This window comes from Acromyrmex echinatior, chromosome 8 (genome assembly GCF_024713525.1).
Source record: "Acromyrmex echinatior isolate Ae372 chromosome 8, ASM2471352v2, whole genome shotgun sequence".
NCBI lineage: Eukaryota > Metazoa > Arthropoda > Insecta > Hymenoptera > Formicidae > Acromyrmex > Acromyrmex echinatior.
Window position 1 is genome coordinate 2,237,005 of NC_141859.1, and position 24,467 is coordinate 2,261,471.

The 24,467-nt window shown below is 29.3% G+C and overlaps 1 protein-coding gene across 12 annotated transcripts in view; it reads left to right on the top strand.

The window, feature by feature from the left end:
* The window catches only part of LOC105153894 (uncharacterized), a 125,718-nt gene that overhangs the window by 68,768 nt on the left and 32,483 nt on the right, over window positions 1–24,467 (top strand). For 8 of the 12 annotated variants that reach the window (XM_087408407.1, XM_087408410.1, XM_087408399.1 and 5 more), the window contains 6 exons: window positions 6,444–6,631; window positions 8,032–8,205; window positions 9,378–9,519; window positions 17,410–17,612; window positions 18,503–18,600; window positions 21,614–21,823. In XM_087408407.1, the coding sequence (XP_087264533.1) occupies window positions 8,157–8,205; window positions 9,378–9,519; window positions 17,410–17,612; window positions 18,503–18,600; window positions 21,614–21,823 (702 nt within the window). In that variant the 5' untranslated portion in view covers window positions 6,444–6,631; window positions 8,032–8,156. Of the gene's footprint in view, window positions 1–5,522; window positions 5,790–6,443; window positions 6,632–8,031; window positions 8,206–9,377; window positions 9,520–17,409; window positions 17,613–18,502; window positions 18,601–21,613; window positions 21,824–24,467 lie in introns of those variants that run through there. The other 4 variants (XM_087408406.1, XM_087408408.1, XM_087408409.1 and 1 more) reach the window with 4 other exon arrangements.

Consider the following 24,467-nt stretch of genomic DNA (forward strand, 5'->3'; position numbering starts at 1 on the left):
AACTTGCCTATTATTACAATTTTTAATAATAATTATCTTGGCATTATTAACTTAAAATTATCAAAAAATCTATAAAATAATAAATTAAATTTTTCGAAATATTGAAATATCAATAGAGAGAAAGAAAGAGTGTTATTAATTCGGGATATACAATAAATAAGAAGCTTAATTCATACATATATAATTTTTAGTGTTAATTTCTTAAAAGCTATTAATTTTCTGATTTCTTATTGCTGATTAAAAAAAAATTAATTTGAAATTGTTCAAACAAATTAGTCATTAAAATTCTCATATTCTTGTACAAACAAACAGTTTTACAAAAAGTTATTATGCAAAGTAAATATTCTCTAACTATTTTATTCACAAGAAAGTAGTTTACATTAGAATTTGCTGAAAATTTGATTGTTTATGAAATATTAAAAAAACAGTATGAAATATGTTTTTAGGAATAATGGAAAAATTAGGCTTCTGCTGATGTTCTTACAAAGTATTTTGTATTATATTTTTCTCTATTAGTCATTCATATAAGTATATCGGTAAATATAAAATGACGTCAAATTAGAGAAACACCAGCGACTGTAATCGCCTAGAGTATGCTAAGTAATTATAATTGGTAAACAATTCAAGTTGAAGAGAAAGCAAATCAAGCACATTATTTTTATTTGTGTAGACCTTAATTTAAGCATTATATTTATATAACAACACGACAATAATTTTTTAATGTATATGTTTCAAGGCCGAAAATTATTTAATTCGATGCGCAGTTTATAGAACTATATAGATATATAAAACATTTATTTAAGCACTATAAAATCCAACTCAATAAGGCTTTACTTAGTTGTATATTCACAGTCTAACGACATTTATTGTTCTATATCCATAATTTGATTTTAATAATTGAGAACTTTAATGACAAAGTAATTTTTATATCAACGTAGTTTGTTATTATTATACAATTCCAAAATTGTTCAATTAGCGAGAAATTACAGACGTGACATAGTATCGATATTATTTAATTAAAATAATTTAATAAAAAACATTTAATAAAGAACCGTCGTTTAATTTTTCGCGGTAAACTCGATGCATTTCGCGCAAGGTTAGCATCCTGCAGAATTAAAAGTATTACTGGATATCACCACGCGCGTTTTATATTAAATCGTTTACAATGAAGGTACGAAAATCACTTTGTAACGCGAACGTTTATTTTTCTCTTGCCATGCTGAGCAAGCAACAGTCACTCATCTATTTATAACAGCATCGCGCTAACCACCATCCGTCGAGTCTATTATCGCGTATAAATATATAGATAGAACACATAAGAATGCTGATAAGATGAAATGCTTGAAAAAATTATAAGAAAAAAAGAAACTGACAATTGTCGATCCGTCCTGTACAATGCAACATACGAGAATTACGTAATCGTTTAGGATGGCGAATTTTCTTTTGATTAATATATTTGTATTGGTTTGTCTTTCTCTTTTTCTCTCGTCTTTTGCCTATAATTACATTCTTATTCTGTCATGAAATCTATATATGTATTATTTTCTGTTCGTTTGAATTTTTCTTATCGTTCGAATTTAACGCCACAAAAACCGTAAGCAATCATTCCGCTGTTTTATTTACGTGATTCACAATTTTAATACCTTTAATCCTTGAATAGCGAATTGTTTAATAGCTAAAAGGGCTTCATATAAATCCAATGCAATAAAATAATAAAGTGTTTTTCATATTTATTTCAATTCTTTTTTTATTAAATTTTAATTGATTTTATTGGGTTTGATAAACAATGAAAATATTTATTTTATTTTTCTACAATTTGTATTAATAATATTGGTTTTACAAAAATTTAGATTTGAAAAACATGTAAAACGTATATTTATGTCATTATCATTACATAATTAAATAACATGTTAAAAAATATTATATATAAATAAGTCGTACAAATTTCAAATAGTATAAGAATATTTTATTTATTTCTATTTTTGCATTTGTGATTTATTTCATGCAAGTGTAATTTGTCATTAACTTAAATCACAATTAAACTGCTAGTGACGGTAATAGACGTTTTTTCTTGGAGGATCTTTTTCATCAACTTTTGATTAAATTAATCGATTCGTAGAAGTGCTAATAACAGTTTAAAGTGTCAGAACGTTTCCTCCGTCTTCCTCTTCTGATACAAATTTAATTCTCACGTTGGCATCAATCGTGATGATTAAGTTAACCATCGATTAGCGTTAATTAGAATTAGTGAAAGAGGTCCTTTTATAATAAATTAATTGAGATACTTGATTATTTAGTAAATTATAATGTAAGCAAATAATTTGTATCATATTTTTGTGATACAAATTTTGTGTTAGGTTTTTGCATTCGTCACATATATACTGTAAATGTTCGTTCGAGATATTAAGCTTCCATGACACATATTTTTAAACGTCGCCTAGAATCGCCTAAGATTACATGTTGAGCTATATTATAGAGGTATGTCTTTCTAAGATATTCCAGAACTGGTATAAATCCAAATGTTCAAAGAGAGAAAGAGAAAAATTTAAAATAGGGGTTTTTTTCCCTACTATTACGAGGTCAGCGTATGCATAATCCAACTAATTACGAATGGAAATTTATACGGTATGTTATGCAACGCGCAAAGCGCTCGTCATCCGGCCAAGTTGGAAGAAAGACGAGGAGGAGCCGAGGTTTGGGAGGGAGGAAGGGAGAAAAGTCGTCGAACTTGTCGCGTGTGGTCGATGTCTTGCAAGCTCTCTCGAAATAGCAACTGCAAGATGAATGACCGCGAAGTGATCGCTTTTAAGAGATTGCAGAATCCACAATCTACATCGCCAACGAGGTCGTTTCGCGTTTGAAAATGTACCGTCCAACTATTGAATCCATCCAATTCATTATGTCTTATTAAAGCAGTTGCAAAAAAAAAGCTAAAACAATAACTGCACGATACTCTATAAAAATTTTCCATATTGAAAAAAAGCGATTTTAATCCATATTTTCTGTCTGCTTTATTCAATAAAGATTGACGTACTTTTATCACTTTGAACATTTTTCATAAAAAGATGTTTTAAAGACAAAAAAATGATAATACTGCCTAACTGTGAAAATAAATAAAAAACTATTTAAATTTTAATCTTCTGAGGCTGTTCTTCGCATATTTGACAGTATCTTTATTAAGATACGAGGCAAGATGTGCACGACACTCGAAAATATGTTAGCATAGAAATTTTCATGAATTTTAATTAAACGCGCCGTATTTTTATTTTCTCGATTCGATTTTTCATCGCAAATCGCAAGTACCTTTACCGCAATGCAGAATACACGTTGCAATTTTGTACGTGCATATGCCCAAGTGCATTCAACGTAAATATAACTTTAAGTGCCTTTTACCACAAGACAGCTCAAAATTTATGGCCACGCGATGTTCACGCAATTTGTTTTCACGTATCTTAAGATATGAAATATAATAAGGAAAATCAAATGTCATCCAATAATCCATTATTTCTCATAAGACGCCGGTTTTCGGTTATGATATATAAGTAACAAACGTGCGACAGGGTTGATGAATGATTACAATTTTTGAGGACGTATCCTTTTCCCAAGTATTTTCGGACTGTCTAACTTGTCTCTTAAATTTGTTTTACTTTTGCGCGAGCTTTAATTAAAAGTTTTAATTAAAAGTTTAAATATATATATATTTAATATTGCATGGTTCTAAAAATACATTTTATTTATATTTATTATTATATTTATTAAATATATTTAATTGTTTATCAAACTTGTTAAGCTCAGAAATTCATAACACATGGAATAAAATAAACATTCACAACACAAATATTATTAAAATATTTATTAATAGAAATATTGTTTATTATTGGAAATATTTAATACATTTCTTGTTTATAATACTTCCTTTTTTCTTTCAAAATGTTCGCTTTATTTACTTCAGTTATCTTACGTTTATTTTTCTTTTCTTTATGATCATGAAGATTTGCAGTTGTTCTAGTTTTTTTCGTTATTATTCTAGCCGCACATAAAAAGATATTATCGTTCCATTCTGACGTCACATTCTACATAAATCATACACAGGAGGGCAATTACGCTATTTTTATCGGAAACGACATTGAACCAATTGGGGCTAATTTTTCATAGCAATTTCCACAAATTTAAAAAGTTCTTTCGATTAAATTTTTAAAATTCTGCTATTTTTTTTTATTAAAAATATTAATTTTGTTTAATCGACGGATTAAACGTTGTTACTTGGCTGGTAATAATGTATTGTCACAAAGAATAACGATTTTTTTTCTAAACAGTAAAGCTTTGCTCTATCAGGCACAGCAAAATGCTCGGATGCTCGTGAAAGACTTGAAAGGGAAAGCCCGATCATTCTCCGTTCGATGAAAATATTTTTCACGGCATGTAAGTCGTTGCATTCAATGGCGCGAACGTAGGTGGACCTCAATGTCGGAGTTAAAAATCGCAGAATAAATAATTGAAGCGTGATAAAGCGGAACACGATGTATAAATAATAAACACATAATTATGAAACATGTATTATAACATAATAATTAAAATAAATAATAATAATTACATAGAAATTATCTAATAATAGAGCTCGATTCGCGTCAAAATAAAATCATTATTTGAATTTTTCATTATGTTATTAATAATTAGTCATCGATTGTAACATGCAAATCGCATAAATTCTACTAAATAAATCCTTTTCCGTCAGAACACAATTTTCTTAATGTTTTTTTCCTCGTATAAAACAAGATTTATCTATTTAACATCATCAATACAAAAATAACGTACGCATAAATACAGCATATCATAATATTATCATACTTACGCTAAGAAAAAAATGTACTATATTTTAATAAATACTTGTTCGAATAGTAGCTGATAATTAATTAAAAAAAAAACCTATTAATTTAACTATCATTTTTTATTTAGTAAATATTTATTTACAGTAAAAGTTAAATGTTAATACTATTAAAGTTAAGTTAAGTTAATACTATTGAAAAATGTTTATTAAAATTTAATACATTTTTTTCAGTGTAATTTTTAAGTATCTTAGAACTAATTGTATCATGCAACTTTTGAATTAAAAAATTTAAATGCAACTGTGTGAAAATGATTTTCATAATAGCGTTCATCAGAAATTTATCGCCGCTGCTACTCGGATGGTTTTAGCGTCAAGAGATAACCGTTTATCGTGCGCTTCATATCGCAGGCGTGTTTTGCTTCCTCCAAAACTCTCTCGTCGGAAGCGAAGACGGGGGATGTTGGAGAGTCACGTCTAACTTAAACAAGTTCTTCTCCCATGACTTTACGCCACTGAGAGCGCGCTAGGCCGTTGCGGAACACGTTCGTAGAAGGCCGGCGGAGTATAAAGGCGGTCCAATGTAAACCACAAGCTCCATTTGTTGTTCGTAAGCCCGAGGCTCACCGAGGGCGCCGCCGGACGCGGCTTTGTCTGTTGTATTTTCGTTGGCACGGCACCCGGTACCGCAGCCGCGGTATACCGTGGCCACGCAATCCGAAGGAAAGGTCAGCACGGCACCGCCGTGTTCGACGACTTGTGCAAGACAGCCGCGCAAATTGCTGGGACACCTGATCCGCGCTCGGTCCTTTTATCGGCCACGCGATTCTTATCAGCCACGCGAGGCTTTGCGGGATGTATACTCCGTGCCCCAATTCGATTTGAATACCGTGAGTGCGATGCCCGCTAGTGCGCAAAACGGACGTCGTCTTGATCGCAGTCTTCTCAGACACAATTAGTTAAAGTAATAAATTGTTTATATTATTTTTATGGAAATTATACATGTATATGCATTGCGATGCTTAGTTGTTGAAATTTTAAAGACCTTTTAGATGATATTTTAATGATTTATCAAGACGAAATAGTTATGTGAAATTATTTAATAAAATTATTTAACACACACAATTAAAAAGAGCAGAAGAACGTTTTGCTGAAATGTCTAAAAATTTTTAGACGTAAAAATAATTTTTTGTTAGACTATCACAATAAGTAAACGCTCGAGCTGGTTTGCCAGAATGTCAAAACTTTTTGCAGCATTGCTAATTATATGCTCGAGTTTCCTACGAAATATTTTGTTGTTTTAACAAGATTATTTTCAGATCTGTATGATATTTAAATAAATTTTTAGATATTTCAACAAAATCATTCTCTATAAGTTATGTTTCATTAAATTATATTAATTAAATATAACACTGAAATGTTATTACGCGCCTTTATTGATTTAATTGTGTTTTTAATGGATTTTTTTAAATATTCGAAAATCATTTTGCTCTGGGCAAACAATAATATCCGCTGATTATAGCAATTGTTGTGTTATAGCAATTCCGAAAGTAATACAATGATTTCAGGGACATGTAAATTTATTCGATCTGCATTAATAGTTCGTCCATTATTGCAGCTGTAATGTAGGATGAGCTCGCGAATGGATCATCGGGAATACCATCGGCAAATGAAATGCAAGGCTGAATAATGCACTGTGCAGTGATAATCTCGCGCTATCATTGTTATGACGTAGCCCGAGAGGAAGGATGCAGCACGGCAAAGACGGATAGAAGACACGGAACGCTCGAAAAGGTGCATGTACAGGTAATAAACTTCATACCGTGCTTTTGAGAAATTCTCTTCTTACTTTTGTAAAGTTTGCATCTATCAACAGAAGAACCTACAGTAGAAATATAAATCAAGACATAATTAAGGAACATTGAAAACTGAAGAATTTATAACTTAAAGAGAATTTTTATTTAATTTTGAGCCAACGCTTGGATGACAATGTTTTATATTTTATTATCTTTATTATAGATTCTGAAAAACAAATTCTTTTGTAAAGCCTCAATTAGATTTGAGTTTATTTGCATGCACTGTAAAAAATTACAATGTAATATAAAATTATAGTGTGAATAATTTTGAGACCCACTATTAAAGATATATATTTACACACACGTGAAGTAAAATCGCAACTATTATAAATAAAATTATCTTTTTTATAATAATTGTACAATTTGCAAAAATAAATTTATAGTTGAAGTTAATACTTTGCGAATCGCGTATACATATATTACATATATTGTTACACCATTTGACAGTAACAAACTATGGCTGTATCATACGAACTGGATCGCATATTTTTTAACGTAAATACGTACTATGTATTTAATTATGAATATAACTATTCTTGAATTACCAAGCATATTATTTAATATTTCGTTTATATTTTATCTGTAACAATTGCATACAATAATAATAGATGATGTACATGTTGATAAAAACTGATGTTCTTACGCGATGACACGTTGACGGATTGGAAAATCTGAAAAGTCCGGAATGTTGAAATTCATGCGACGTTACTGCCATCGGCAAACCGCAGTGTTAAGTTTGAATAGTTTCTATTTGGTGACACAAGTCGACATAAATGTCGTTCTATCTTTGTTACTGTCTGAATGCCAAGATAGAATAATATGTTTGTGAGTTTATAAAATGACTTGTGTCACTCAATGGAAAATACCTTTATAGAAATATTTAATTTATTAATTTGTCAACAAACAACGTACAATATTTCTTAAGCTACGTTATTGATGTATAAACATAAAAATGCAAATATACATGATACCTTAGCATTATATATATATTATGTCATATAATTGTTAAATGTTTGTACATTTATAAAATTTGTACATTTATATAGAAACTATAAAATATGCTATTGTTATTGCAATTTCTCTTCTATAAAGATGTAGTGATACAATTAAAGGTGAAAATACTAATTTTTGTAAAAACGAACAATTTTATATTAGGTGTTGGAATTAATTCGTAGCGTTTTACAAGTGATGGGAAGTACTTTCATTAATGTATTTTTTAATGCTCATGTGAAATAAATAACATTCTTTCATTAAAAAACGCTACGAATTAATTCCAACACCTAATATATTTCTACTATAAATTGTGTAATTTTTACACATATTTATGTAATTGTATATATTTTTTTTTAGTGCGCGCAGACTGACGTCTTGCTTTTGCACGGTAAAGGCGCACGGCTATAATAAGAAGCAGAAGTGGAGACGGACACGTGTGCGGAAGGAGACGCGGTCCATCTCCGGCCCGCCATCCTGGCGGCATGGTCCTTTGGGCCACAATACTAATCCTTCAAGGAGCTGGATTCGTAGGTAAGTGCGAAAGTAATGGAAAGGGTTACGCAAAATATTTTGTAAGAGAACAAAGGAGAAAAATAGGATTTTTGGAATAAAATCCGCGAAAGTAGACAATGAAAATTTTATTCGAGAAGAAATTAAAAAATTTTAATATAAGTAGTTTTTAACGATATTTATAGTGGAAGCTAAGAAAAGATATGATTAAATGAAATTTTCTCTAAGGAAGAATTTCATTTTTCTGATTGATCGACGAACAGTCAAATGAAACGGCAATAATTTTAGTATAACCAGTGTCTCGACAAGCGGATTACCGTATAACGACAGGTACTCCATATTGATTGTCAGAGTTGGGTAACTAGTTAAAACGTTAACAGTTAAAAAAAAAGTTAAAAAGTTAATAACTTTTAACTTAACTTAATTAATTTTAAATGCATTAAATTTTAACTTAACTAAGTTACTTTTAAATGTTAACTTTTTAATTATTTTTTAAGTTAAAAAATTTTTTTATCTCTTTTAAATATCTTAGAAAAATAATAAGATATAATAAGACTAAGGGCGTATATTTGTAATCTGTTCATATTTTAAGACCATCTCAAGTAATTTCTTAAGATGATAATACAACCCTCTGGTTTATGCGGTTATGCCTTATGCCATAAGCCTTAGTCCGGATATAAAATAGATGTTTTAAGCCTTAATTAATAAGAAATTGACCAATTACAGTCAAATATTCTTCTCGTATTCAATTGTAATTGGTCAATTTCTTATGACTTATTAAAAAGTAAATATCTAAAAACCTATCTGGCTATCTGCAAGTCGCAAATCGTGCTGGTGTGCCGAAGCCATTAACACTCATGCGCTTTAAGCAATGCAGCCATAGTCTATGCTTATTAAATTATATCACATGTGAAAAAACAAATTAAAAATTTAATTTACATAGTAATCTATATTGTAATTATTTAATTTCATTTTTTTTTAAATTAGGATATTTTGATCTAAAAAATAATTTTTTTCGAAATTAACTTTTTTTTAACTTAAGTTAATTCAATTGACTTAACTTACGTTAAATTAATTTTTTATTTCTTCAACTTTTAACTTAACTTTATTAATTTTGTAAAGCCATTAACTTTAACTTTATTCAGTTAAAAAAAAACATTAACTTACCTAACCCTGTGATTGATTGTTCGCAGGCTCGGTGACAGGCATTCCCGGCGTCCCGGAAAACATAACGGTGATGTTCCTGAACCCGACGTCTGTGCGCGTGTCTTGGAGCACCAGCCAGGTCGAGCAGGTCGAGAAATACGACGTCACGTACAAGCCAACCGACGCCAGGTGCGTTCCAATGATTCCGATATTCTGAGTCGCGCGCGGAAAGGTTCAGATTTTTATTTCGCAAATAGCATCCAAATGAAAACACCAGTCTCGTGTTCTATCGGATATCGGGTATTCCTTTCGAGAGAAATGGAAATTTCTCAACGTATCATATGCCTGATTGCATTCGTCATAATGCCTAGATATTCTTATAACTATAGTTTTTCGAAAACGAAGAAATTATTCTCAGAAACTACTATCAGATAATATCACAAATATCTTTTTTAGCTTCAAAGTTTTTAGTAGTCTTTCATAAACTTAATCGAAGTTCTCGTATCTCGCACATCATTCTTTCTACGTCGTTCAACAACGAGTGCGCGAATTTTGTCGTTCGCACAGTAAGAAAAATTTATTTATCCTTAGAAATAAAAATCGATAATCCATATGGAATTAAATCATCATATTCAACATTTGTCCTGTTGATAATCAAAGAATAACATCATTTTTCGTTCGAAAATCTACGTCTCTTTTTTGAACTTTTCTTTTTCTTGCACACCGATGCAGCTAAATTGCTGACATACTTTGATGTTCGCGAATCGCGACAAAATGCCGCATTGCAGACATTTAGGTTTATCGAATCTGGGATAGTGTATATGTATAAAAAGTTTAACAACGGCAACGAAATGTTACAATTTGTGCCAGATATATCGACGCTACTGTTGAAAAAGGGTCGAGTGAATAGTAAGCAGGTCGGGTTGTGCGTGACACGCGTGTGCCTGGTCTCGTGCTTGGTCTCGTTTAATACAACAGCACGCATATTATACGCCATCGCTAATTTCCTTTAATCGCTAAGAACATCTAAATGTTCTCTGAATATAACCACGTATTCATGTTCAGAAACGAAATTATTTAACTGGCACACGCTTATCAATCTGAATTTAAACTTTATGTACAGGCTCGACAAGAATCGATGAAAGATTATACGTATGTATATCGTTCTGTAAATGTTAGTGATCAAGTTGTTATTTCTTTCCTAGTCATTTTCATACTTGGATCTATCTTTATCTGCACCTTTAAAATTTTCTTCTTTTTGATCTGAAGATTTAATGTATAACATTATTTTTATTTTTGCGCGACTTAAATTGACTATTATCCAATTTTAAATTGATGCAGATAACTAGTAACAAGCTGACATTATTTGTCATCACTTCGACGACATTTTGACATATAACGTTACCTTGTTACTTGGATAAACAAAGATTTAAAGATACAGCTTTAAAATTTAATATTAGAGAAATGTGTTATACAGAAAACGCACTGAGAAAAATTTCTGATTTTGAAATGAACAAATTAGAAAGTTCTGATCATATCAATCAGAATTTTGTTTATCTCAAATAAAGTTATAATAAATTAAACCAGAAAATTCTGATTTGTCCATTTTCAATTACAATTAATGTAACTAAACTTTTTTTTCAGTATGCAATTCTTTTTAATAACATTTTTAAATAAAATTCCTATTGTTGAATTAAATCCGTTTATATAGGTAAAGATATGAATCAATTGAAGTGAAGATATGGATTAATTAATAAAATTATGAAAAAAGATTTCAGGATCGGCTGCACGGATTTGTCTTTTATCACGAAATAAGTTTACAAAGCGTTTAATGTGCGTGTGTGAATCACATGTGGGATTTTTGAAACGTACTTAAGAAAATTAGAGTCGCAATTATAGGAACACATTTGCAGTCCGAATGTGTTTACTTTTATCAGATCGATAGATGCACTGAAACGTGTAGACTGCAGATGAATCACAATAGGGTAGAAGATTTAGAAATAGATTTATAGGCATTTTAAACTGGATGAGATAGAGGATTTATCGAATCAATATTCGCGTCAATTCAAAGAGGACTTTATATTAAATGAGAATTTTTACCTCTTTTTGCGGCACAGGAATTATGACGACAGGTATATCCCGCTTTTCCTTGAAAAGATAATTTTCTTTTACTTAACCCGTGAGTGTTCGTCAAATGCGTCGTATTTTAAACAAATGACATATAACAAATATATTACAAATATATTACAAATTTATTTTGAAATGTACAATGTTTTAATTAGATTGAATAGAATTGATCTGTTATAATCATACTTACTAATTTTCAATTTTTAAGATGAATTTTATTTTGAAATAACGTCAATTTGAGATTTTTATATTTAATTTTTTATTAAATCGACACTCAATTAATTTATATAATTATGAGATTATTATTTTAACTTATAATTACATACTAATTTCAAATTCGCCAAACCGTCGACGCACAAAACTGATAATCGTGTTTGTATATTCACACATGAATATATTATTAAACATCATAATCTGTTATGATGAAAAATGGCTCTTTTCTCTCTATTAATTTTTTATATTTATTGATTAGTAAAGTACCTCAATTTATTTTATTTAATTTGTTAATAATATAATTTGTCATAACGATCGAATGAATTTTTTAGATTCCATAAGTAATGTATCAATTATTTATATTGAAAAGGATAATGATATTGTATAAAATCTTTATTTTGTGATGAAACAAAATTTTTCTTTTGCAATGAGTTTTACGTTATGAAAATTTAAAGATGAAATATTCTTATTCTTCTTTAAACGTTATAATTTTGTTAATTAAAACGATATTACAATAGAAATAATATAGTATAATAGAGGATTGCGAAAATAAAAATTGATAATATTATTTATGAAACGTTGCCTTGTTAGTTGTGTGACATAATATTATTTCTAAAGTAGGCAATATGTCATCGAATACTCACGAGTTAAAAATTAAACAAGGTCATATGTTTCGTTTATCATTAGTATAATGATAATCCCATTTAATGCGGAGGTATATATATTTTCATAATACGTATTGAACCGAGCTATATTCGATGTTTAAATTCTTGTGTTTAGTCTTTCTTAATTATAATTTATATTTAATGTCGTAGTGGCAAAGCTAAGTAATATAAAAAAATATGAGATACTCTGTTTGATATTTTTATAAAAAGTTTTAATTTTCATCGACCTGAAAATATATAGCTTTGTAACGAAGGATTATTAAAACTAATATTATAATTATAGCAAAGTGATTTTCAAAATTTTATTTTAAATTCCAGCAGAAATGTAACATTAAGACTTCACATAAAAGAAAAAGCTTAGAAGCATTAACATAATAAATAAAAAATATCATAAAAATATACAAGGGCTATTAGCAGCAAATGAACTGAGCAGAGTGTTTTAAAATCTTTTTTTTATATTTTAGAATTGAAATGTGCCTTCTGAAATTATTTTTATAATACACATACATAAAATATTATTAAGCTATTTTTATTGGGATCATGAATTCTTAAGATAATAATATATTTTCTTTTTGCAAATGTATTCCTATAAATAACTATTTGACATTATAAAAGTAATGTTTTAGAAGACTTTATCGGTTTATTTATTTCACCAAGAAATTGAATTCTATCCGGCAGCAGTTCGTATGCAACTAATTTAACCGATTTATTAGTACGAATTATTACATAGAACACGAACTAGTACACAGTAGAGGAACCAAATTTATTCACCAAATTTAAACTTTTGCATAAATTATTAGTAATAGCTTATATATGTATATGAGCAATTTTCTTTAATATCCATTTCAGTATTATAATAATTATTAGTATCATTATTTTTACACTTTATCTTTGTGTTTATTTCTCTTCCTTTTTCTGACATGATATAAAATGACTAATATATAGCTTAAAACATAGAAACGAATTTCGGAAAACAACATTCGTAAAGTTTGATTAGCAATATATATATATATATATATATATATATATATATATATATATATATATATATATATATAAACATTTTTTACATTGAGTATTAATTTTTTATTTTCCTTTTATCTTGTATATTAAATCAAATATGTATATAAATATCTTATATTAAATTTACAAACCATTAGTCTCTAATAAGTTATGTACATTGTATATACACAACACCGATGAACTCGAAATGTTAATATATTATTGATATAAATAGATATGTTTTATGTAAATGTGGAAGCAATGGTAAGTGATCGGATTTGTGAGATTTACAGATAGTAATGTACCATTAAAATAATGATAAAACATAATGGAACGAAAAATATATAGAATTTAACATACGCAAACCATGGACAAAAGAGAACATCAAATTCATGAATCGATATTCCTATTATTGTAACGTAATTTATTGCGTGATTGATTGCGATTCACGCTTACCGGAAATTACATTAAAGTTCAAATATTTAAAAATCCTTTTTTTTTATATACGAAAAAAACATATTTTTTCATATAAAAACGTCAATAAAATCTGTTGTTATTTATTGAAATTTTATAATACTCAACGTTAAATATATTAAAATAAAAAGACAGTGCTTGAATAAAATTTTCTATCAAATTAAAATTTATTTAATATTTATAAAAAAAATTTTATTATTTTTTTCAATCTTGAAGCGCGCGTGATTACTGAAAATTGTAATATTATTGTGTAAAATAAATTTGTAATTATATATATTTCTCTTGTGAAATTAATTAATTTGCAAGCGCTTCTAAAATTTTATCGATTATAATCTAGAAATAATTTCATAGGCATTTTTATTAGGGATAAAAAAATTGATTCTTTTTGTCTTGATGACATACGTCTCGCGTGCTGATTTATTGAAACGCGAACATGGGAAGGTCAAACGGCCTGTTGCAGCATTCGTTTACCTAAATGTGTTCAGCGGCAGGAGTGCTTTTGTATACTGCGCAAATGCATAACATCGATCTGTGATATGATAAGATGGTCCAAGTGTTACGGGGTCTTATGTAAAGTTCAACATGCGCGCACTTAAACAATGAGATTATGCCTTTACATAACGACAAAAAGGCATGAGAAGGATTAGGTATATTAAATAGGTCAATTGAAAAATTTTGCTTGCCAGAAAACGTGCGCTGTAACTGATTTGCGGTTCCAACTTTGTGGTTTAACTGAACCGTTCTTATTCTATATTCCGTTCGCTTTAGAAGAACACAACTTTTACATTATTTCTGACGATTTGTATCTATATACACATACTTAATACATGAAATGTATTTTGCACAGACGATAAATGATATACACATACATACATATATATATACACAGTACATTTTCCATTTCCGAAATAATACTTAATATTACGTATATTCGGTCATACGTACGCAATAGTTTATAATTTAAAGAATAACGTTATTATAGGATATAGCTTGGCCTTAACTTGGATTTTAACTTGATATTGTTATCGTCAAAATTACATTAGAAAATGTGCAGTATGTTAAAAATAATAACATTATTATTATTTTTAACAAATAATATATTTTTAATAATAATATTTTTAACAAATAATACGAATAACAATTACTATTATTATACTACAACGATGATAATTATGATATGTAATTAATATTTTAAAAATAGTTTATTATCCTTCATAACATAGATAAATATAAATGATAAATATAATTTGAACGCAGCATGTATATCGAAATTTTTATTAACTTCATTCGATTACTAAAATCATATCGTATTTCTCACAAACGAATTGCTTTTGACGAACTATTTTATTTTTATCTAAAATATACAACACAGAAATATGCTACAATATTTACGTGAGCAATTTTAATAATAATAATTTTATCTAATAATAAGCTAACAAAGAACTTTCGGATGACAGCATTTCACAGATTATTCTGATATTCTCTCGATCTTTTGTGACTGTTAACGATCCGTTTAATATCATCAATTTAATTATCGTCACTTGAAACGAATTTTCTATGTGTGAGTGAATCTGTTGAACCACTGCACAGTAACAATAAATCGAAATTGCACTTTGATAACCTTCGATACAATCTACAAGAAAATGACTTTGTTGAAAGAGGAGCACTTCTCCATCTTTCACAGATTGTATTCTGAATTCTTGAAGTAGTATTGAAATTCACGAGAGATAAACTGCGTAAGTAAAATTCACAAGTTCGATTAGAATTGAGCTCCACAACATAGCCAGCTTAATATTCCATTAGGATTTAATATATTATTGCATATTAAAATGTGGTCATTTTTAAATGAACTCATAGACTATTTTGACATTTATTTATTCGCATTAATTTGTTAAAGCTGATAATTTTTTATAGCTTCAAGAGATCAATAATAAAAGATCTGGAATAATTTTTTGTATTTAATGTTATAATATTTTGTTTTCATCGCGGATTATAAAGTTATTATATTGCAAATATTCTATCAAGATTTGCCATTATGTTTCTCGCAAATCATTGATTTATACAATGGCAATGTATCTCGAAATTCGATGGTTATCGTAATTCCATCTGCTCGAATTACGATAATCGCTCTACCGAATAATGATGCGCATCGATATTTTCACTTGTCTTATTTTTGATGTATGTTATAATATATAAATATATTGATCATTAAAATATATTGATAAAATATAATGAATTATTACAAGAATTAATATAGCAGGATAATTCAATCAATCATCTAAAATAATTTATTTAGAAAAATTCATGGATCTAAACTGAAGAATATATTCATAAACTAACGTATTATAATTAATTTAAATTATAAAGAATAGAATAAATTAAAAATGTACTTTTTATATATTGTTTAAAATGAATCTTTTTACGCGATACATATTCAGAATATTATAAGAAGTAATTCAATGAAAAAGAAGTTTATACTTCCTTTGCCACTATAAATCGCTTTGTTAAAAATTAATGTATTATCATAATTTGGTTGCTTAATACTTAAATGTTTTTAAGCAAAAATGTCTTTATCTTTGTGCTCCCTATTGATGTGGCTGTTATAAATGTGAAATGAATGGAATAAATCTCGTTTAATTTCTCTCCTTCATTGTCCGCTCTTTGTCTATTCATTTCACCATAATCCATTTTATTAACGTGATATAGGTTCTTTTATTATCGCCATGATCTCGCATTATAATGATGTATTGTGATACTCTATGTAGAGAATCATCAATTACGTTAGCAAAGCTAATTGATTTTCATACATCTATTAATTAGATAGTAAATCGATTAAATTCGTCTATTGTATGATAATAAAGCCTATTTAAGAAGTATAAATGCCCAAAAATATATGCTATTCTTAAATAATGTAAAAACGAAACAAGAATGATTAAATGTATATATAAGAATGATTATGTGTAATCACTGGTGGCATATTAGATGATCGCTAATAAGAGATTATATTACGACTATAATCATAGAATATATTCTTCAAACTGTTAATGTGCCAATTGGTACTGACAGTTATTTATTATTAGCAAATATGTACACTCATGTTTAAAAATATGTTTATCATAATATAATAGTATTGCTGAAAATGTATTATAAATCGCATTATTTTCATATATAAAATCGAGATACTAGCAGAAAATAGTTGGCATTACTTTAATAATATAATTATAATGTATACATTTTATTATTAATATAATTTTATTGTATTGTATATCTTCATAGAAATAATATCTACCAGTTAATTAAAGATTTTCTAAACTAATTTTTTATTTTATAAAAAAAGTATACTTTGTCAAATATATCATAAAAACATATTTAAAAAATACTACGTTGTAATAATTTATATTAATTTATGTATTTTTATAAAAATTTATCTTAGCACGGAAATTATTATTTTACGATAATTACAATCAGAATTAGGGAAATCTCCCAGATAACGGTTTATGCTTAGAATATTTCTGTGGAAACTTTGAAAGAGAGCGCGAAAATGATCATAGTACATAAAATGATCATAAACACAGAATCATAACGGCAAGGTGGTTAGTTACAGGGTGGTGGCGGTGGTCGCGGGAAATAGTGAAGCAGTCACCTTGAGCGGCCTTCGGGCTGACACGCAATATCAACTGGTTGTAACCGCCGTGAGAGCCGGAAAGAAGTTTCGAAGCCGACCAATCGTCTTCCGTACACTCGGTAAGCTTTGCCTTCCTAAGCTTTACCTGTCTCCGGCATCACGGTCACATGTGACAGGTGCGTTCGACAAAGGGAAATAGTTTTCTAATATTTTGTGTAGTTATTATTAGAATTTATCATGACGCTTACTCCATAGTCACCCCTCATTTCTTATTTAGAAGAATCCTTAATCTCCGCACAAAGAGCAGCAAGCCGTATCGCATTTTACGGTATTTTTATAATACACTATATTTCTGCAATCTTCCTGGGGATACGTACTTTTTATTTTTTCTAATTTTTTCTGATACTTATTATTTATAAATGAACGAATATTTTTTAATAATTTGCGAAAATATATTTTAATCATACCTTCAATTGAGAGATATATTTTAGTAAGTTAAATATTTAAAGAGGTTCTGAATATTTTGATTAAAAATATAAAGACGAATCAAACTTTCTATAATTATTTTTTCAACGATTTAATAAAAATAAAAAAAACAATAAAGTAATTAAAAATACTTAATTTTAATTTAACTTATGGATTGATTTATAAAATTTGTTTTAACTTAACAGTACGGCTTGCAGTCTTATAAAATATTGAAAAATGTGATATCGTATTCATTTTTTTTTGTAAAATAAAAATATGTAGCAGCGGATTTCAATTAATCCATTAGAGCTTACAATTTTATTTTTAGAACGTCGGAATATTAAAATGATAAAAAGTAAACTCTAAGAGAAATTAACTTTTCGAAATTTTAATTTAATCTTTCTTTTGCTCGTCTAAGCTCCTTTAATAGCTGTCTCTTCAATCATATGCAGCATACAGAAATTAACTTGCAAAATAAGCTTATCAGTATTAATTTTTCCAACGCTGACACCGACGCGCAAAGTACCAAGCAAAATCCCACAGCGGTAATTTACATGATGCGATTTGGCATATCATGTAAACGAGATCATGTTGTTTTCAGAGCCACCACGCACGTCCCCGCAGCAAGATGCAGCGGTAACCGGTGGTCCTCTTCCTCCACCTCCACCATCCTCGCAACAGCCTCAACCGTATATACAAGTAAGTTGCTTTTCTCAGAAACGTGCATAATTTCGCGTCTAAGATTATTATTATCTCGCGTCGGAAATCGTTCCCGTAACGTTTGCTCTTTAAATAAACGTGCGCAGTTTGCTTATTTTGTTTATAATAGCGGACAATTGGAAGAATCTCACTTTGTTCGAGTAAATGTTACGGCACGTCAGACGAAGAAATGTCCTTAAATATTACATGAAAACGAATGAAATGAAAGCTTGCTCTGATGAAAGAGAAATCAATTTATCATGCCATAGTCAGGACATCCGCATGCACGAGAAATGTAGAATTAGAGAAACGGAAGAAAAATGTAGCTGAGGGCAGTTGGCTTCTCTTTCGGTATTTCGCTTTTTTCGAGTTCTCCAACATCGACGTTTTTCTGTTATTTTAAAGCAGTGCGAGAATTTGACGATTCTTCTACTCTGCATTTCTGTCCGTTGATTCAAGACTTATTTCTTTCAGTACCTAATTAGTAAGAAGACAAATAAAACCATTCAATAGTAGATTCAACATGAACCGCCGTTTCTGCATTAAATTTTATATATATATACATATATCAAGATTCTTTTAGAATTTCTTAAAACTTTTGTCGATAAAAATGTGGAGGTAGTAATTGTTTTGAAATGATGAATCATTAAAAAAGTAAAGGTAATTTAATAAATAAAATAAGTTATATAATGTATGTGTATGTAGGCATATTAATTATAATAATATAGAAAACTTATTACTCTAAAAACTTTAAATAAAATATTTTCTTGCTTTGAAAAGCTTTCAGTATTGAGTCAACATATATCTTGATAAATTTCTCTCTTCTAAAGCATATCAAGAAGATTGAAAAATTCCTTTTTATTGACGTTCGTCAACTTTGAGCTTTTCTTAGTGATTTCCGCGGATTCCTATATCTATAACGATCTATACAAATATCTTCTGAAAAAGAAAATCTTCGTGAACAAAAACTTTCAAGAGAATAAAATTCGATACGCGAATCGCGGATGCTTCTATTTGTATCAAAAAGATATTGGTTGGAAGAATGTCTGTCATTTCTTATAGGATGCCATTGTCAATAATAAAAACTTTCGCATAAATTCCGCGCCAGTTTAGAGAAATTTTTATTTTTATATTTTATTCTCTGAGCACACAATGCACTGGACATGTGAACTGGACATTTACATCAACCTATTATCCGAGTATGTCTTTCCACAAAAGAGGTTTGAAGTAGTCGTTCATAAATGAAAGCAAAAAATTTATAATATGGATATAAGATATAAGATCTCGCGGAAAGACGAAAGCAAAGCAGGAAACGAGGGAATTGTAATCTAGTTGTGAAACTTTGTCAAAATTTAATCAAAACAATAGAAAGTGTAATCTCTGTGCGCAAGTAATGAATCTTTTTTTAATACTTTACCGATTAGGGTTAATATCTGTGGGATTAATACTGTGATTAATGCCTTCAATGGACAGTTTAGTCACGCGTACAAATTAAAAACTTTTCAAAAAAAATCACAATAATTTTTCAAGTGAGTTGTTATAGAAAGTTTTAAACCTTTAAAAATCTTTAAAAAACGGTTTTTACATACGAATTTATTTAAAAATAACGGTGATCATCTCTTTTTGGAGGATAATTCAAAACATTTTTTACAATCTAGTATATATTCATAAATTTTTGAAGAAATCGAAGGATAACTACATTAAATATGCCATTATTAAATATTGTTTTCTGTATTTAAGATAAATATGTTATATCAATAAAAACTTTATATTGTTTATTACTATAAAAAAATTAGAGACACGAAATATTTATTCTTTATATTAAAAAAAAAACTTTTTAAGATTATTACATTTTTGCCGTATATATCATATATAGGAATGGAATATATGGCTACTTTAGGCGAAAAATTTACAAATGATGTTTAGAAATAAGACGTAAAATAATACAATAACTTATAAAATATGTAACTTTTGCGACGTAAATAACGAAGTTATTTTCCTCTAAAGGAGACTTTATACATTAATAAATATAAATAATGATTAATCTATGTTCACTAAATTTTTAATCTATGTTACGCCCATATAAAGCATAATTTTCGCATTTCGTTAGTGAAGTATTAACTAGTAACGCTCTCTATTAGTGTGTTTTTAACTTTAAGCTAACTTGTTCATTACTGAATTAATTATTAAATATTGTAGCTTTAATTTTGTCTGCTTGAAATTAATATCGGTTTTTTACTATTTTTTTCTTATAATATATTATAATTTAATCTAAAAAATGTTAATGTTTTATAATGTTTTTGATAAAAATGAAAAAAATATTTTGTCCCTATTAGTATAACTCCTCTCCAAGGAGTCTTGTTAGTCCTATTAATATGCCTCAATATATGCCTTTATATATCCACCTGCATTTGACTCATTAATGTGCTTCAATTTATGTGCTTACCCGCATTTAACTTATTTTAACATATAGTTACTAAAACAGATAATGGATGTAACTAATTGTTTAAGTTAATATTGCAATCATTATTTTAATTACTTATAATTCCAATAAACATTTATAATACAACGCTCTCAGCTCCAATACAAGGCACGAACTTAAAATCTTGCGTATTACTGAATTCACATCTCTAAATTATGACGTAATGTTTACTATGCTTTAATAATTAAAAAATAATAAATAACATTATCTCTATCATATACATTGGTAAACTCATTAAAAAATTCTTTTTCTTTTTTATTTGTGTTAGTTTTCGTTACAGCTTATTTAAGTACAAAAGCACAGTTATCCTACTTATTTTGTCATGCAGAGTACGCATCAACTATAAACATGACGAGCGTAATAAATGAATCCTAAATAAATCCTTCCCTCATCCTTAACGAGTCTCTCGGCGAGTCTCTCGATGAGAGAATCGTCGTCGCTATAATTGCCGCAAATTGAAGCAATCTTAGCTGTCTTTGCGTCCTGAGCCGCGAGCTGATAATCGAGAGGGCGCAATTTCTTGGTTCGCAGATCCGCGGCGTCGAGGTGGGCATAGTAGTGTTAGTGCTGATAGTCTGGGCGGGAGCGATAGCCCTGTTCTTCAATCGCTGGGGCAAGATACGCATGCTGCTGCCGTACCAGCCCGATTACAAGGAGCAGCTCAAGGTTCCTGGTACCGGCGTGTGCGCGGCCGCGAACGCCGCGTACACGCAGCATCCGACTCAGCACGCGTGCTCTCAGGTAACGCATAGGTATACCGTACCCGGTCGGCGCAGCGGACGATTCGCGCCCGCGGCCACGTCGGCATCGTGCAAATTAAACCGCGGAGGCCGGAGAAACCCTTCCAGCTGATTTATCAAACTAATGAACGCTCGATAGGATTTAGAAATTTTCTCCTGTTGAAAAAAAGACAGAAGAGATTTTAAGATTCTTGTAGGCGAGATATTTTTCGATATCTCATGCGAATATTTCGAGGTATGTAATTCCTGAGAATGCGTCATATAACATAAAATTGTTGTTTACGATAGTTGAAAATTTCTAAAAACTATATTAAATTTATCTGAATGTACGTTAAGTGCATTCAGATAAAACGTATTTATTAAAATTCAAAATTTATCGGTTTCTTTGAGAAACTCGCACTTAATCGTAGATTACAATAATAAAATTATTTTCTTTTGTAGATCTCATTTTTAGATCTTAAAATACTGGATTATTCTAAAGAGATTTAATATAATTACCCACAGGATCCATCATACATAATATATATTATGAATTTTCCAATACTATCAGCTAAGAAAGGGATGAGAATTGATATTAATGTTCCTCTTTAATTTAATTGTAAGACAAATTCTCGAACTTTGTCTTATTTGAAATAATCCCTTACATCATAGGACGTTCTGAAGACTTCCAGAGTTCTATGGATGTCTTCAGGACATCCATTAGAGATCTATATTGTATCGGATTTGCAATAATTTTAAAACAGATCGAGGAGGGCGGGGAAGGGAGATATATTTTTATGAATGCGGATCGGTCCTCTAATTTAAATAAAATACAAATATCTTCAAATCTCGGAAAATGACCCTGATTGAAAATCGCCTGGATCAACTTGCGCGAGTGTGACGAGGGTGCGACATAAGCTGATTTTGCAACAACAAGATTGGATCGAGCTGGCGTCAGATGTCTGACATTCTCGTTCTCGCGAAATTCCATGCTCTGTACGATATTGGTATTTCATTATATACACGCGATGCAATCGCCATTATGCATGATAGGCTTTTGGATATTGCGCGTACAATTGTCGATAACGCGAAATTCGAGAAATGCCGATACACGGCCGAGAACGGCACGGACATAAAAGCGCAAGTGTAATGGAGTTTCCATGGATTATTAGCATACCTCGAATTCTGGTTCACTCGCGAGAGCGTGTAATGGCATTCAACCGTATGTATTTCAGCTCGATATGCGATTGACCGGTCTTTTAAATTTTGTCTTTCCCAGTCTTGAATTTAAGGGGCGCAATCTTAAACGAAGAGCAATTGTAGGACGATTGACTTACAAAACTATTAATAAATAGAAAAATCCGCAGGATGTTAATGCAATTACGTATGTTAAAAAAAAAAGTTTTCTGATAATTAGGATCTGCACGATACATGCGCATTTGTTATACAAAAAATTAATTTAATAATAGATTTTTTATGTTTTGTTTTGTAACTGAAATTATTAATAATTTTTTAAAAAATTATTTATAAAATAATTATTTATAGGATGAAATGTATAAAATTGAAATATGGATTAAATTAATAATATGGAAAGATATTAAATGGATGAAATTAAAAAGTACTGCTCGCGGAATAAAAATCAATTTTGTTTAAATAAATATATGTAGAATTATATAATATAAAAATAATTATTTTCTAAGTATTAAAAAATTGAACTGTTATCAATGATATGAAATTTTTAAATTTCGTTATTTAATAATTTTTTCTGTTTCTCAACTTAAATAAACTTTCTGTAATGTTTACAAATTATTATTAATTTTATCTTACATTATTGAATTGTTGATATTAATATGACAAATGACAATGTCATTGTAAAGAATCTATGACAAGTAATTTAGGAAAATATTATCGTGCATCGATCTACTTTATTTTATATTGTTACTCTTTATAAGTTATTCTTTTTATTATTGTGTTAGTATTGTGTAAAATATATTCTGGTATTTTATAAACGTTAAAGATAATTTAACAATTATATACTGCGGTATACATTTTAATATGTTACGCAACACAGTAAAAAATCGGATTTCTCTGAAATGCTTTGATAGTACGTTGGGTACGTCAATTAAATGAATTTTATTTTTCAAGCTTTTACGCAGAAATTGCTTTTGTTATAAATCATTTTTTAACACTTACAAATTCGATTACATAACCTGGATTAAATAAATGTTGATATTATCCTTTTTAAATGAATTAATTTATTAAAATTTAAGATTATAATTAGTTTTGGGATCAATTCTAATCAATTCAAAAAACATATTTCTCAAAATGTGAATTTTGTAGTAAAGCGCGTTTACGTTTCAGACGAATGGAAGCTGTGTTTTGTTAACATACTTGGCATGATAAATGAACAGTGCGTGCGAGTAGCTAACGGGTAAAGTTTATTAGCTATTATACTAACCACTTGATGCTCACTTGACGTGGAGTTCGATTTTGCTCGGTTTGCAATTACACAATTCGCGGCGAACGATATGTTACATGCAACAAAAGGGCTTGTTCGAGTTGGATTTGACGTCACGATAGAATTATAAACGTGAGGATCAAGACAGCGTAATTAGTCGAAACTACGTCGGACCATTAATCCGCTTACATAATTCAGCGTGTCTACG